Below are 16,267 nucleotides of genomic sequence, written 5' to 3' on the forward strand. Positions count from 1 at the left end.
CCAGAAAATAAAGACAAAATATATGATCAACCTATAAAACTTCTGCAAGAAGTATCTGCAACAACATCTTACATTAATGAGCTCCCATTGAATCCCGCTGAATCAATCATTTCTGCACAGCTACCATGTTGTAGTGAATATTTAAGCTCAGAATTAGTAATGGGAATGAAATCATTAGTCTCGTCCAAACATTAGAGTTATCTGGGGCGCCTGGGTGGCTCAGCGGGTTAAAGCCTCTGCCTTCAGCTCAGGTCATGATCCCAGGGTCCTGGGATCAAGCCCCGCATCGGGCTCTCTGCTTAGCGGGGAGCCTGCTTCCTCCTCTCTCTCTCTCTCTCTCTGCCTGCCTCTCTGCCTACTTGTAATCTCTATCTGTCAAATAAATAAATCTTAAAAAAAAAAAACAAAAACAAAAACATTAGAGTTATCAATTTTCTGATTCCCACAAGCTACCAACAGCACAGCAGTACTATAAAGATGAAAACATTTTACGAAGTTCTTTGTGAGTGATGGTATTCAAAATAAGGAACCAGATATGAAAGATACGTATTTGGGGTGCCTGGGTGGCTCAGTGGGTTAAAGCCACTGCCTTCGGCTCAGGTCATGATCCCAAGGTCCTGGGATGGAGTTCCGCATCTGGCTCTCTGCTCAGCAGGGAGCCTGCTTCCTTCTGTCTCTGCCTGCCTCTCTGCCTACTTGTGATCTCTGTCTGTCAAATAAATAAATAAAATCTTAAAAAAAAAAAAAGAAAAGAAAGATATATATTTTGATTAAATGACACTTATTTAAAAATGAACATTTTAATCAATATATTACAATGGTTATAATCCCACCTCTAGCTTTACATTTCACGATAACAAAATTTGTATGTTACACAATATTAAAATGGCCTTAATTTTCCACATCTGCTGTAATCCTGGATCAAGTCTGTTAGCCCCAGCGACTCTGGTCCCATTTCTCAGCCTAGAACTTCATTCATTATTGGGGAAGTCCGCTTTCCACTACCGTGTGTAACAGTAAGTAATGGCTTCCAGGCTGAATAAAAACTGAACATAGAAGGCCATTGTTTCGCTCCTCGGTGTTACTCTTCTCATAACCTGATCCGCTCACAAGAAGTTAATAAATCCGCTGTTCAATGTCTCATTCTCCCTAAAACCTTTCTCTGTGAGGGAGTTGTGGCAATAACAAAATGAGAAACAGTGAGGACTTCATGACCCCGTCCTTGGCCTTGTGCTCTTTCTTATCTCTGTTTATCTCTTTTCTGTCTCTCTCCCCAGGACTGTTTTCCCTCAATTAAAAATGTCTGCACCAGGGGTGAAAGGAAGTTGCCCTTTATACTCCCAGTCCCACAATAAAGCACCTGGGAGGTAGGTGTACCAAATGAGTACCTCGTCACCCCAAAACATCTTTCAAGACAGCAACAAGCAACAGCCGGACTGATTTATACTACTGACCCTGGTCGTATGCACATCCGGAATACAGTAGGGACCATTTAGATCACCAGCTAAGTAATGTATGATGACCTTCTGTCAATATCAATAATATTATGTAGCAATTCTAATTCATTAAAATAACTTAGCCTGGAAAGGTTTAATTGCTTAGTGGCTGGGATGGTATGTGGACATAAATTTGAAATAAGCAGATAATGGCCATAATATTAACATTGCTATACTAGCTGAAACCTATTTTTTTTTTTTTTGGCAACTATTTCTACTTGATGCAGTTCATTTAATCTTAAACATTCATTGAATTCCTATCATTTTCCAGATACTCAGGGTATAAAGATGAATAAGTAGAGGATTCCCTCTGAGGCATCCACACTCTAGTTAGGGAGAGAGCCATGTGAAAAACTGATAGTTAAAGTACAATCTATTAAGTGCAAAAATAATTTGGGACTGTAGAAGCAGGAAGTGGGAGAGATCAGCTGCCTGGCAGGGTTATGCCATTTCGGTCAATGAGAAATCATTTAAAAATTATCACCTGAAATACATTTTAAAAATTAATAGACTCCTTAAGTAAATGTACATTCTTTAGTTGTATTATTATTCCCCTCTAGTAAACTGCTAAAAGCTACAATGGCTCTCTATTAGATACTATTTCATTCACATTTAACATTTAAAGGATCTAGTCAAATAGGATCTGTTTACAGACCTCCTTCCTGGCCGAGGCAAAGTTCTTTTTTAAAGAAATGTGTATTCATGTTCCCTGCCACCCCGCAATGATAAAGTACACATGATCCAATCCAGACCTCTTCTCCACTGACACATTTTAAGGACTCACACTCTAGGCACTCAGGTAGTAAATAGTGTAAGTTAGGCACACTGCTAACTCACATTTTAAAATGACTGTATTATTAAGGCACACAACTGCTTCGCTTTATGACAAGACAATACCTGGTAATCAAAAGCATTTGGATTCTGCCTATTGCTATTATTAAATTTCTAAAGCATAAGTGAGAATATGCATGATTTAAAATTTCTCATTAAGTCCTCATAATCTCTGAGATATCAAAGAAAGAACTGAAAAATACTTGTCTCTGCAGTTTTGTATACACTATAAACGTGTAAAATGAATGATATGAGTAACGAGAGATGTAGGCATCTTGACAAAATATCCATTCACAGCAAAATAATCCACATTTTACTTGGCTATGTCACAAACTAGCTTAATGGCCTTGGATGAGACATCCAAAGTCTCTGAATCTCCTATACAAATGAATGGACTATTTATTTGGGGGGGGGGGCTAAATTAATGGAACTGAACTAGATGCTCTCTAGAGTTTCTCTGGGCTCAAACATTATGAAAGCTACTAAAAGTGTCTTTTAGAAATTTTCTGTACCCTTTCATCACAGGTTTTGAAATGAAATCCCACTGTCAAATCATTTCCAGACATCTGGAAAACCTAATCCATTCCCAGTGTAAAATACCAAGGCAGTTAACAATTAAGCTGTTATTAGTGATTCATGTGTTCTCAACCGTCACTTGCTAGGCCCTATTATTTTAGTGTCACAACCATGACCTGTAAATAATACAGGTATTTGAGAAACTCATCAACTTGTATAATGCTGCGGTACAGTTTATCATATCAGACAAAACTACTAGAGAAATCCCGGTAGGAACTACATGTGTTCCTAAGCATATAAAGCCTCAGCACAGTAAGAAATATCTGAAAGGGGAGGACACCTCGTCTTTCAAAACATTCCCAGGTGACAAGCTTTGGAAATGGCATACTGAAATGAAAATGGTCCTTCACACTTATGACCTAAGATGTTTTCAATGGTAACAAAAGACTTATCTAGATCTACACATCAAACACATGCACATGCCATATTTGTATGTATCTGTGTGTGTGACCACACCAGCAGAATCAAAGTGGTCACCATAAATAAAAAGCACATTTTCAAGAGAATCATTACAAAGAGCCCACAGAGGAAAAAGGAACAAGGAGCCCAAAAAGTCAGTCAAGCCAGTATCAAACTAGAATTACACAATTCAGAAAACATTTTGATAATAACCTTACATAACGCTCCAAAACCACTCAAAAGCTACTTTCAGGGCACCTGGGTGGCTCAGTTGGTTAAGCAACTGCCTTCTGCTCAGGTCATGATCCTGGAGTCCTGGAATGGAGTCCCACATCGGGCTCCCAGCTCCGCGGGGAGTCTGTTTCTCCCTCTGACCTTCTCCTCTGTCATCCCCTCTCTCGCGCTCTCTCTCTAATAAACAAAATAAAATCTTTAAAAAAAAATGTTTTATTTTATTTCTTTTTTTAAAGATTATTTATTTATTTATTTGACAGACAGAGATCACAAGCAGGCAGAGAGGCAAGCAGAGAGAGAGAGGAGGAAGCAGGCTGTCCGCAGAGCAGAGAGCCCGATGAGGGGCTCGATCCCAGAACACTGGGATCATGACCTGGGCCGAAGGCAGAGGCTTTAACCCACTGAGCCACCCAGGTGCCCCAAAAAAAGATGTTTTAAAAGTAAAATAAAAGAGTGAAACTAATTAGCAGAGGGATCTACAGGGGAAAAGATAAGCTTGGGTTATAGGAAAAAAAGAAGCATTCTCACATGCTATGCATCTTAATGAAGGGTAGAGGATAGAAAAAAATGTATATTCTGTACTTAGGCTATGTAGGTCAAGTTACTGAAACTCAAGACAAATGGACAGGGACTGAAAATTTGTCAGAATGTTCCTTTTCATCATCCATTCCTTCTTCACTCCCAGCACTAAAGAAGGGAGACAGCCTCCAAACGCAAATCAAAAGGATCAATGCAGAAGGGCAGGGTTCTGGTTGAGGAAAAAATGGAAGACCTGGAGGGAACGAGGCTGATCTGTGTAACAATAGGAATGACTCAGAGTAAGCTCAGCTAGAGTAGAAGTTCCTTCTCAATCTGATTTTTCGTTCGCTTTAGGAAGGGGAGTTACTACATCACATGGTGACTCTGGCAGCGAACAGTTAAGGATTTGAAATGGGCTTGGATAAATTCATGAACGGCTGAGAGACGCTGAGATGAGTTCCTGTCCTTTACAGCTGACGTCAGAGAGCGGAGCCCGCCCAGACTCCGCTGACTGCCGCGGTGTGAAATGCTGGGGAGTAGGGGCGGGGGAAAAAGCCCCACAATTGGCAAGCTCTATTTTTTTCATGTGATGTGATACAATATATAAAGGTATTTTTTATTAAATGTACTTCAAAAGGATGAGAAAAATCTACAGACTGTATATTTCAATCACATTAATTCTCCATTCTGCCCTGTGACTGTCCTTATTTGATGCCTCTATGAAAAAATCTGGATTTGCTCTTCAACAAGGCCCTGACAAAATTTTTGATATGTAGTGACCAGAGATTTTGCAGAGCTGTTGTACGTCTTTTCAGATTTTCAAGCATAGAAACAGTTTCAATAATGAGCAAAATCACAGAACAACTTGTTGCTTCCAGGTAAATGCCATCAGATGTTGAGATTAAACCCAGAGAGCCAGCCGGAGGTCAGAAAACCCTAGAACAACAGATATGCAAGTTTGGCTCCTGTGAGTTTGAGTTACCTAACACAAAACAAACTAGGATGGAGAGGAGAATACAAGGGACTCGCTCACAGCTCAATCAGAAAAGGAATTTAGGTTTGACTTAGACAGGAGCAGCGTTTTGTTAAAGGGCAGTCAATTCCATCTTTGAAATGAAATCGCAATGGGGCAGGATTTCTTTAAAACAGTTACAGTTGTTTGCTAAAAATTAGTTGGCTCCCGAGTCTGACAGAAGGGACTGCCTCATTTTCATTGTTGGACATAAGCTTTCTAGTGGTTATGGCTTCTGAAAGGAGGACCTTTCTTCACATGGCTTCCGTTTGACTTCACTGAACCTGATCTAGATGTGGAGACTGGAGACTGTGCTATCTAGGGGAGAATAAAGAGAGTGAACTCCGTGTTTAATTAAAAGCAAAACCACTTAGGCTCATTAAAGCTAACTATCTAACTCATTCTCCTCACATACAGTTAGTACTTAATCAAAAGTCTATTTCCCAGCCCGTCTATTGACCATATGGCAGAACGGCCTCTCAACATCATAGAAACGCGCTGCACAGGCCTGGTGCGTCCACAGGGAAGGGACCTCAGGAGGCTCTAGCCACCACAGTCGCTGCTTTGGGGAGTAGCACTTATTAGCCAACAATAACCAATCCCATCTCTCCAAAAATCAAAGCTAACAAATTGACCTCCCAGTTTAGAAAAGATTACCAAGGAGTTCAGCAAACCTTACTTCTGGTAGTGGGCTGGCCGGTTTGGTGAGGATTCCTCCTACGTACACAACATTAGGCAGAGTGGGTCTCGGAAACTCCAGCGCCACATCTGTACACAGCATCCACAGACTGGACCCGTGGACCAAGTCGTACATGGACTTCTCCGGCAGCAGGTTGTACTTCTGCATTATCCTTTCGTATTTGGGAAGAACCAGAAAGCTGACCCCTAATCTGGAAATGAGGTAAACGCCGGTATTTTTCATCCTTTGCAGCAAGTTCATGTGGTCTGTGAGGAGTGAGTTAAACTCTGGGACATAAGCTAATGGGGCAGGAGCACCCACTTCCGCAGGGTACCAAAGCCCAGTTGAAAATACAGCATATTTAACCCCTAAGAGGTGAGCTATCACAAATCCACACATGTCATTGGGGTCCACCAGCAGCAGGTCAAACTTCTCCTTCTTCAGACCCTGAATCAGGGCACGGTTGCCAACCATCATATCACAGTTCTTGGTATAGTGATCCAGGATGTCAAACAGTTCGATTGCTGTCAATCTCCCAGAGAAGATATTCCGCATTTTGGACTGCAGGAAAGCATCCGAGGTGGTACTGTTGAAAATCCCTGGGTATCGCTGGAGGCTGTAATGATTAGATGGCGCGATGTCTCTGCCTTCGGAGAGAAGAAACACTGTGCGGTGGCCTCTCTCGTGCAAGGCTGAGGCTAGTGTCTTGAAAATGTACATATGGCTTTCAAACATAATTGGCGGCACGATGATGATTTTGGCAGCCTTCGCTATCCCCACAGCACTCCACAGGAGCATGAAATACGGAGTGTAAGACTTCATCACTGAAACAAAAACCGGAAAACGACTTAAAACAAAGTACAATCCTTACCATTCAAAACAATCACAGAGGCTTGTTTTTTTTTGTTTTTTTTTTCAAAATAGCTCGTGATTTGATACTTCGTCTGTGTAAAAGCATTCTGATTTTGTTCTAATTACCTGTTTATGAAAGATAATTTTTTTAAGGAGAGAACTGACAGCAAAGCTGGCAGAAACCAAAATATGTTTAAAGTGTATCCATTCCTGAGCACACGACTGCAGCAACGCCAGAGAACTCGATTGTTTTTTTGAGAACTACAGCTTTGAAAATCTGAAAAAAAAAACTTCTGTAAGATAGAATGTCCAAAGATTTTTTCTTTGAATAATCCCTCTATCTATGAAACATCTGTTTATCTTTTAGTTGAACATCAACATTAATTCCAGAAGAAGAGCCAAGATTTTTGGTATCTGGGTGCATTAGCATGTGTATCTCTTTTTATTTTTTTTATTTTTATTTTTTTTTTTTTTAAAGATTTTATTTATTTATTTGACAGAGAGAGATCACAAATAGGCAGAGAGGCAGACAGAGAGAATGAGAGGGAAGCAGGCTCCCTGCTGAGCGGAGAGCCCGATGTGGGACTCGATCCCAGGACCCTGAGATCACGACCTGAGCTGAAGGCAGTGGCTTAAATCACTGAGCCATCCAGGTGCCCCCATGTGTATCTCTTTTTAAATCATTTTATCACAGCAGTTACATTCCCAATTACCACCAAAGCATACCAAAGGAAGATTATGTTGGAAAAAATAGTCCTTTCAAGTAATAGTTCTATAGAAAAGACATTTTTCTACAGGAAAAATGATCTTTAATGTGAATTTCCCCTTTATCTAAATATGCTTATGTACCCTGACAGTCTCTATTTACGTAACCTCTATCAATTTGCCAATTCATTTCCGGGCATTAAATGAGAAACTTTCAACAGAAAAATTCAAGACACTTAACCGGATCTCTGTAAACGCTTATGGAAGAAGTGATGATGAACAAATATGTCCCAGACCACACTTCCTTTGTGTTGTATCTGTAACTCAGGGGCAGAGGGCAAGACAGATGATAACACCTATCACTTTTCCTACCCTTTCATGATAGTAGACTAGGTACAATAGTTAGTTATTCCCTGTCATTTTTTAGAAATACATGTCCTACCTATGGGGCCTCTACAGTATGCCACCTCCCTCTACCTAACCCAGGATAGTTTTTACTTAGGCTCTAAATTAGCCTCCTAGAACAGCAAAGATCTAAACAGCAGTTACCTATGCAAACTGGATCTTTTTACTCGAAGAACAGCTGAAATAGATTTATATGCACATCACCAAACCAGTATCTATTGTTACTCATTATCACGTATTAACCACCCTCCTCATACAAATTCCCACCACCTAAATGCAGCTTTAGCAACTATACCTTCTCAACATTCAAACACTGCAAGCAACTTAAAAAAACAAAAAAGGAAATCAATAGCAGGCAAATGAAAGATTCTTCCAATATCAAGATTAAACTACGAAATGTGTTCTACTTCTAGGTGCCTTTTACCTTTCTCACTCCAAGGAAATTTTCAAACTATTTCTAGATGAGCTGACACTATACCACTAAGAATAAACAGAAGTAAAGCACATTATAAACATATAATAGCCTATGTTAAATGTTGCTTGAATTAAATGAGGGCTTTAAAATAAATTTGGAGGGGTGCCTGGGTGGTTCAGTGGGTTAAAGACTCTGCCTTCGGCTCAGGTCACAATCCCAGGGCCCTGGGATCGAGCCTCACATCGGGCTCTATGCTCAGCGGGGAGCCTGCTTCCTCCTCTCTCTCTGCCTGCCTCTCTGCCTACTTGTGATCTCTTGTCTGTCAAATAAATAAATAAAATCTCTTAAAAATAAATAAATAAATTTGGAGAAAATACTATTCCTATAACAATCAAGTAAGTTTATTCAATAATTACAAGATCAATAAAGAAAAAATAGCCATTCTTAAAGAAATTTTTCGGGCCTTTATTCTACTGTACTGTGTCTCATTGTGTCACTGGCGCAGCCTTCCAATTCCAAGGAATTAAAAATCAGGATTCTCGGGGCGCCTGGGTGGTTCAGTGGGTTAAAGCCTCTGCCTTCAGCTCAGGTCATGATCCCAGGGTCCTGGGATCGAGCCCTACTTCGGCTCTCTGCTCGGCAGGGAGCCTGCTTCCTCCTCTCTCTCTGCCTGCCTCTCTGCCTACTTGTGATCTGTCTGTCAAATGAGTAAATAAAATCTTAAAAAAAAAAAAATCAGGGATTCTCAGTAGACATGTTCTTAATTCTAGGAATAAGATTTATGCAAACACGGTTATTGCAGGAGCCAGAGTCTGGGGCTGTGATTAATACTACCTGTCACTGTTTGCACGTCCACGAAGACAGACCGATTGATGGACCAGTCCACTGAACTGCTCCTCCCACTGGGTTTTGCATCTGGCTGAGCAGTGAACACACAGTTCATTCAGCTACAGTTAAAACCATTGCTTTATCTATCATAAATGACTAAGACACAAAACCAAAAATAACAGTAGGGAAACAAATCCTTTCACTGAGCTTTTTATTCTATTCTTCCTTTTTCATTTTAATATTTTATTTCAGTAATTACTACAAAGTAAAAAAATTTATAGGATTTTTCTTTTTAATGCACAACTGCTTATGTTCAGGAACACCACTGTTCAACAGAGCTTTCTGCAAATATGAAAATGTTCTAGATCCCCACTATCCAGCACTGAGCAGCTGAGGTGTAGTTAGTGTCATCGAGGAACTGAATTTTACATTTTAACATGTGGCTAAATTAATTTAGTACTAGTGGCTAAGATCACTTAATACTAAGTTAAGGTTAGAAAAAGCGCATGCATTCTGTATATATGGATTCTAAAAGTAACTATACAAACATACCAATATCTGTGTGACAAAGTATCTTCTAAAAGAATGTCTACTAGGTCTTCATGAAAAAACAGTGATTACCAATAAAGAAGCATCACTTGTACAAGTGTATTATTCTGTTGTTCAATTCAAAATTAATTATGAAGGACTATAACAGCACTTCAATCTCACAAACACCACTGTAGTGGAAAACAGAATGACTAACACAACTACCAACAAATGGTGAGGTTCTTGCTAGTCCAGACTTATCAGAGTGTGTCTACTGACAAGCTGGAGTTCATGAATATTAAAAACTTCTTCTCTGAGAAAGATAATGTCAAGAGGATGAGAAGACAAGCTGCAGACTGGGAGAAAATATTTAGAAAAGACACATCTGCTAAAGGACTGTCATCCAAAATACACAAAGAACTCTTAAAATTAAACAATAAGAAAGTAACCAAGCTGATTTTTAAAATGGCCAAAGACTTTAATAGACAACTCATAAAGAAAACATACAGATGGCAAATGAGCAAATGAGAAGATGCGCCACATCATGTCATGAGGGAAATGCAAATTAAAACCTCTATGAGGGACCACTTCACACCTATCAGAATAGCCAAAATCCAGAACACTGACAATGTCAAATGCTAGAGAGAATACGGAGCAACAGGAACTCTCATTCGTTGCTGGTGAGAATATAAAATGGTACAGCCACTTTGGAAGACAGGTTGGCGGTTTCTTACAAAACTAAATATACTCTTAACATACGATCCAGCAATTGTGCTCCTTGGTATTTACCCAAAAGAGCTGAAACTTCTGTGCACACAAAAACCTGTACATGAATGTGCACAGCAGCTTTACTCATAATTGACAATACTTAGAAGCAACCAACGTGTCCTCCAGGAGGTAAATGGATAGATAAGCTGGAATGGAATATTAGTGCTAAAAAGAAAATGAACTATCAAATCCACTAAAAGACAGGGAAGAAACTTAAATGCATATTACTAAGTGAAATGCATATTACTTATAAGATGCATACAGTAGTGTAAATTAGGAGGGATTTTAATTTAACATTTTCTACAATGGGCATGTGTTACTCTTCTCTTAATAAAAAGAATAAGTATTGTTTTTAATAATATGTGATGAAAGTACCTCATTAACAATAACAAAAAAGTGCATAAAATACCTTTAAAATGGGCTAAACAGGATGTTTGTTTACTATACTAAGCATGGCAAGGCTTTCCCTGCAGACATATACATAGAAATAATACTTAGTGTAGAGAAATAACTCTATTATTTTAGTGAAAGATGGTATTTGAAAAAAGTCAATCGTTTCCATATTTTAAATAGACTGGACAAATTTCCCCACGACATCCTACTAGATAATTGGTTTTATTTTATTTGGAATTTGACCAAATTCTATCCATGTTCACAATATGCAAGAAGAGGGAATACACTTTTAGAAAAGAAACAGCAAAGCACTGGGACAGCAAGGTAAATATTAAAGCATTATTTTTTAAAAATAATTAAAACCCTATGGATTTAGCCTAAGAACGCTACTTCAGATAAATGGGTAAGAGTAGGTAGCCTACAACAATTCCTTGAATAAATAGAAACATAACATGAGATGAAGGGAGCACAAGTAGATGAGGGAGGAATTACTTCTTTAAAATGGAGTGTTAAAATCTAGCTTTATATCTGAGAAACAAAAACCTCTGAATGTTTTATTTTAAACTTTCCCCAAAGCAAATCAGAATAGTGTTTATTTTTTTTTAAATACAGCCAAAAAATGTGTTGAACTTGAAATGAACTCTGGAAAGAGGAAAAACAAAAAACAAACAATCTGAGCATAAAGCAAAGAAAGATATCCTTATTACAGATACTATTAGGCCACATAATAGTAAAATATTTTTGGAATGTTTAAAAAATCTGGGATCAGAGGTTTCCAGTCCAAGATGACTGACTGAACCCAAATGTTTCTACTCCTTTCTTCCTAAAGCTTCTTCAGAAATGACAGGAAAGCAGAATAAAGGGAACACCTAATCTGAGAATTGGTATTGAGGAAACAAGGTGTGGGGGGAACTAGAGTCAGTGCAATGGATTTTTGACAAATCTCTAGAAAACAAATGCTAAGAATAGCTTATTGAGGAATGAAAGTGAGTGGAGGAAGTCATGACCCAAAACACACAGAAGAAGCTCCTGGAGCAGAGGTGAAAAGTGCCTCCAGAATGGCTGAGAGGTGAAGTGGACCAGCCCTGGAAGCAGGAGTAGTGGGTGGAGAAAGAAATCAAAGGGAAGGAGGAGCTAGAGCAGATTCCCCATCCATTAGATCTTCCCTTCACTCCCAGTTGCATTCGCTCCCCAAAGTAAAAACGCACATCAGGTCTCTAGAGAAAGAGGTGAACTGCCTGTAGAATGATCCGACCTGAGAACTCGGAGTAAAAGCCTCCTAATGCTGGCTTGCAGGAGGTGATGCCGGCTCCTCCTGGGTGCATCCTACCAAAAGCGGGGCTTCATTCGCAGTTTGAACCCAACCTCCAAGGTACAGGCAAGGAGCTTAAGTTTGCTGAATGAGCAAAACAAACTTGATTTTTTTTTTTTTAAGATTTATTTATTTGACAGATAGAGATTACAAGTAGGCAGAGAGGCAGGCAGAGAGAGAGGAGGAAGCAGGCTCCCAGCTAAGCAGAGAGCCCGATGCGGGGCTCGATCCCAGCACCCCGGGATCATGACCCGAGCTGAAGGCAGAGGCTTTAACCCGCTGAGCCACCCAGGCGCCCCTTGATTTTTTTTTTTAATAAAATTAGCAAAGACATCATTTTTAATGGTAACAGTTTTAGGCAGGCAGTGAAAATGTCAATAGGTACAAATGTTAACTACTCTAAATCAGAAATACCGACATGCGTGTACAAAGATGTTCCTGTACTTGCTTCTAACAGCCAACAGCCCAACACCACTAGGAATCCAGCAATAGAGGATTAATTGCATCATGGTATATCTTACCATGGAGCATTACAAAACTATCAAAACTATGTTTCAAACATTTTTAACATGAAAAAATTCTCATAACATGAACAAAATTTTATATATATATATATATATCACCTGTATACATAAAATGATTATATTGACTCATAAACTAAATAAGAAACTGTTATCAGTAATACATTTGGATTTTCAAGTTGAGGAGTATGTTTTCTCTTCCTACTTTTGTATTTACAGGTTTTTGAAGTTTTCTGCCAAAAATATTTAATATTTATAACAAACACATGCCATTCCCATGCCCCTTTTAGCTGGAGCTTTACTCCCACTTTCTTCTTGGAGTCAAATGTCTTAAAATACCAATGCTATTTGCTGGGATCCACTTACTCCCCAAATGGCTACAGCCTGGCATTGTTTCCACCACTACTGTGCCCAAACACTCATTGTTAAGAACACTAAATACCTCATAATAGTCACACAAATGCCCTTTTCCCCAACACTTATCTCACTGGACTTCTAACACTATACACGAATGCTCCTTTTCTCCTCCAAATTCTCTCTTAGTTCTGAGATGCTACTGTTGCTTGACTGTACTCCACCATCCAAAGAATGAAGAACACTCAGAATTCAAAGACTCTGAACAAATGTCACTTTGGGGGTGCCTGGGTGGTATAGTCTTGCAAGCATCTGCCCTTGGCTCAGGTCATGATCTGGGGTCCTGGGATCACATCCCACCTCAGGCTCCCTGCTCAGCAGGGAGTCTGCTTCTCCTTCTACCCTTCCCTCCACCGTCCCTCTCTCTCTCTCTCTCTCTGATAAATAAATAAAATCTTTTAAAAAAAAATTTCATTTTGCATATCAGCCCACCCTTTCTTCTCTATATTAAAAACTATCGGGGCGCCTGGGTGGCTCAGTGGGTTAAAGCCTCTGCCTTAGGCTCAGGTCATGATCCCAGGGTTCTAGAATCGAGCCCCGCATCAGGCTCTCTGCTCAGCAGGGAGCCTGCTTCCTTCTCTCTCTCTCTGCCTGCCTCTCTGCCTACTTGTAATCTCTGTTTGTCAAATAAATAAATAAAATCTTAAAAAAAAAAAAAGAAACTATTTCTTTGCTTGCATGCAAGATAAGGAACAGTGCCAATTTTAATAAGAGTGAGCACCTCTCACCACAAGGAAGCCAGTCAACATTTGAGTGCAAATTAGTTCAGCAAGGATATCAGAGCAGCATTTTACTTGACTGCTGCCTATCCAAAACACTCATTTGCAAAAGTGATCCCTCTAAGGCCAAACTCCTACAATACCAGAAAAAAACAGATTAGCTATATTGTTCCTGATCCTAAACCTCAATTGTTCACTCCAGCTGTTATTTATTTTAGAAAGACAGCGAGAAAGAGTGAGAGCGAGCTGGCGGGGAGAGGCAGAGGGAGAGGGAGAAAGACTTGACTTAAGTAAACTCTGTGCTTAGCACGAAGCCAGAGGCAGGAGATGGGAAGCTTACCGGACTTGGCCACCCAGGGGCCCTTATACTACAATTTTTCAAAGATAAAAAAATAGATTTCATGAACCCCTTATTCTCCCATTTTCTCAAACAGGAGTCTAAAATACCAGAGTCTAACCCCTACTTTACTAGACCTCTAGCAACCTCACTTTAAAATGCTATTTCCATCTGCTTATTAAAAAAAAAAAAAAGTAGAGAATCACCACATGAAAGAATCATTTCTCTGGTTTTTGCTGTTTGAGGTTAGATCATGAATAATGCTGAGCTGTGAAGCATAGGTGAGGATGAACTATATAAGCAAAAAATGGCAAGCACCTAAACTACAGGAAACAACGTAAGTTCTGACAGTCTACCAGCCCAGCAGCTCAGCAATTCAGGAGCAAAGCAGGGAGGGGGGCTGGGGGAGACCAACCAAGAAACAGACTCAGCTGTTCTCTATAGAGCTAACTGATGGTTACCTAATAGGGGGAGGTGGGTGGGTGGAGGAGAGGTGACCTAGGAGATGGGGATTAAGGAGGACATTTGTAAATGAGCACAGGGTGATGTATGGAAGTGGTGAATCACTATACTGTGCACCTGAAACTAGTATTACACTGTATGTTAACTAACTGGTATTGAGTAAAAACTAAAAAAACAAAAACAAAAACAAAAACACCTATCATTTTAAACAAGAATTGATCAAAGTGTTTTTGCATTAAAGGAAAAACAAAATAAAGGCTAATGGGAAATTTAAAATCATGTCTGTACATGGTGAATTGAGCTATTTAGAAAAATGAAGTGAATAATTTAGTTCTCAAAGCAGATTATGTAGTCTGGTAAACTGAACAGCTAGAATGCTCAGTACTTTTAAGTTTCTCTGGCATTGAGTATCAACATGAAAAAATGTATCAATCATAACGACAACCAGAGGTCAACCTTGGTACTACATGAAATGCTGTTTATTGTAATTTCATCTCTCTTCAAAGCACCTTTTATAAGTAAGCCTAAGAAAATACCATCCAGTAAAACGAAAAATAAACAAAAAACCAAATCAATCAAAGTAAAGACTAATTAGGAATCATTACTAGTGCTTTTAAATAAGTGCCAACAGCATTTTTCATAGAACTAGAACAAATAATCCTAAAATTTGTATGGAACCATGAAAGACCCAAATAGCCAAAGCAATCTTGAGAAAGAAGAACAAAGCTGAAGGTATCACAATCCAGATTTCAAGAGAATACTACAAAGCCACAGTAATCAAAACACTATAATACCAGCAAAAAAACAGACACATAGATCAACAGAACAGCAAAGAGAGTAGGGAAATAAAGCTAGCTACACCTACATGGTCCATTAACCTGCGACAAAGGAAGCAAGAACACACAATGGGGAAAAGACAGTCTTTAAATAAGTGGTATTGGGAAAACTTAACAGACACATGCAAAAGAATGAAACTGGACCTTCTGACAGGGAAAAACTAGACCTCTAGACAGGGAAAAACTGTACTCTAAGCTGGCCAACCAAACCAGCAGGGATTCCAGTCCCTGTCTCAAAGCCCTCCAGGTTCTTCTTTCCTACCTCGTTTCCCACACGTGCAAACAGTACCAAGTATGCAGAAGTAGAAGGGTATAAATTACCCTCCCTGCTTGTGCTCGGGGTTGGGGGGGGTGGTACTCAGACTTTTGGAGAACCTCCTCTGAGCCCACCAGTGTTATATAAACCTCTGATCCTCCAAAGTCTCCCAATGCCACTTGGTTCTTCCATCAGGATCCAGTCCAGGTTCTGTAACATTTGGTTACCTGACAGGGAAACCCAACCGTGCTGGCCCATTGTTGCCACCGGTTTGGGGCAATGGCAGGGCAGTACAGAAGGAGGGATCCTAAGGGAGAAGGCAGTCTCCCACCTGGTCGCCTCAGGCCGGCCCACCCCTCTGTTCCCACCAGACTCAAAGGAGACTTGGCAGGTGAGAACATGGTCCCAATGTCAGATTCCGGTAAGGCCTGGGGCCCCAGAACCCAGTCAGGTCCACCCATGAGGATGGAAGGGGAAATTGGTCACTTCCCAGAGACCTCTCAGAGGTCTCACAGGGGGAGAGGAGGAGGTCCCTCAGTTCAGAAACCCCCAAAAGAGGGGACAGGAAGGAATTTCCTAAAGGAATTCTACAGGTCAGGGCCTCCTGGAGTTGGTGGGGAGGAACAGTAAAAACTTCGGTGTGAATGCATGAGGGAATGGGCTGCTTGACCTGGCTTGTCAGGCGGACTGATTCTGTGCTCAACAGGTGGGCACCCTTAGGGTCCCAGAAGCCTACAGAGTCCGAATGGGCCCTAACCTGCTTCCGTGGT

The 16,267-nt window shown here is 40.1% G+C and overlaps 1 protein-coding gene across 3 annotated transcripts in view; it reads right to left on the minus strand.

The window, feature by feature from the left end:
• The window catches only part of UGT8 (UDP glycosyltransferase 8), an 89,366-nt gene that overhangs the window by 48,813 nt on the left and 24,286 nt on the right, over positions 1 to 16,267 (minus strand). For 2 of the 3 annotated variants that reach the window (XM_045998011.1, XM_045998009.1), the window contains exon 2: positions 5,747 to 6,570. In XM_045998011.1, the coding sequence (XP_045853967.1) occupies positions 5,747 to 6,568 (822 nt within the window). In that variant the 5' untranslated portion in view covers positions 6,569 to 6,570. Of the gene's footprint in view, positions 1 to 5,746; positions 6,571 to 6,724; positions 6,858 to 16,267 lie in introns of those variants that run through there. The other variant, XM_045998012.1, reaches the window with a different exon arrangement.

Source organism: Meles meles, chromosome 2 (genome assembly GCF_922984935.1).
Source record: "Meles meles chromosome 2, mMelMel3.1 paternal haplotype, whole genome shotgun sequence".
NCBI lineage: Eukaryota > Metazoa > Chordata > Mammalia > Carnivora > Mustelidae > Meles > Meles meles.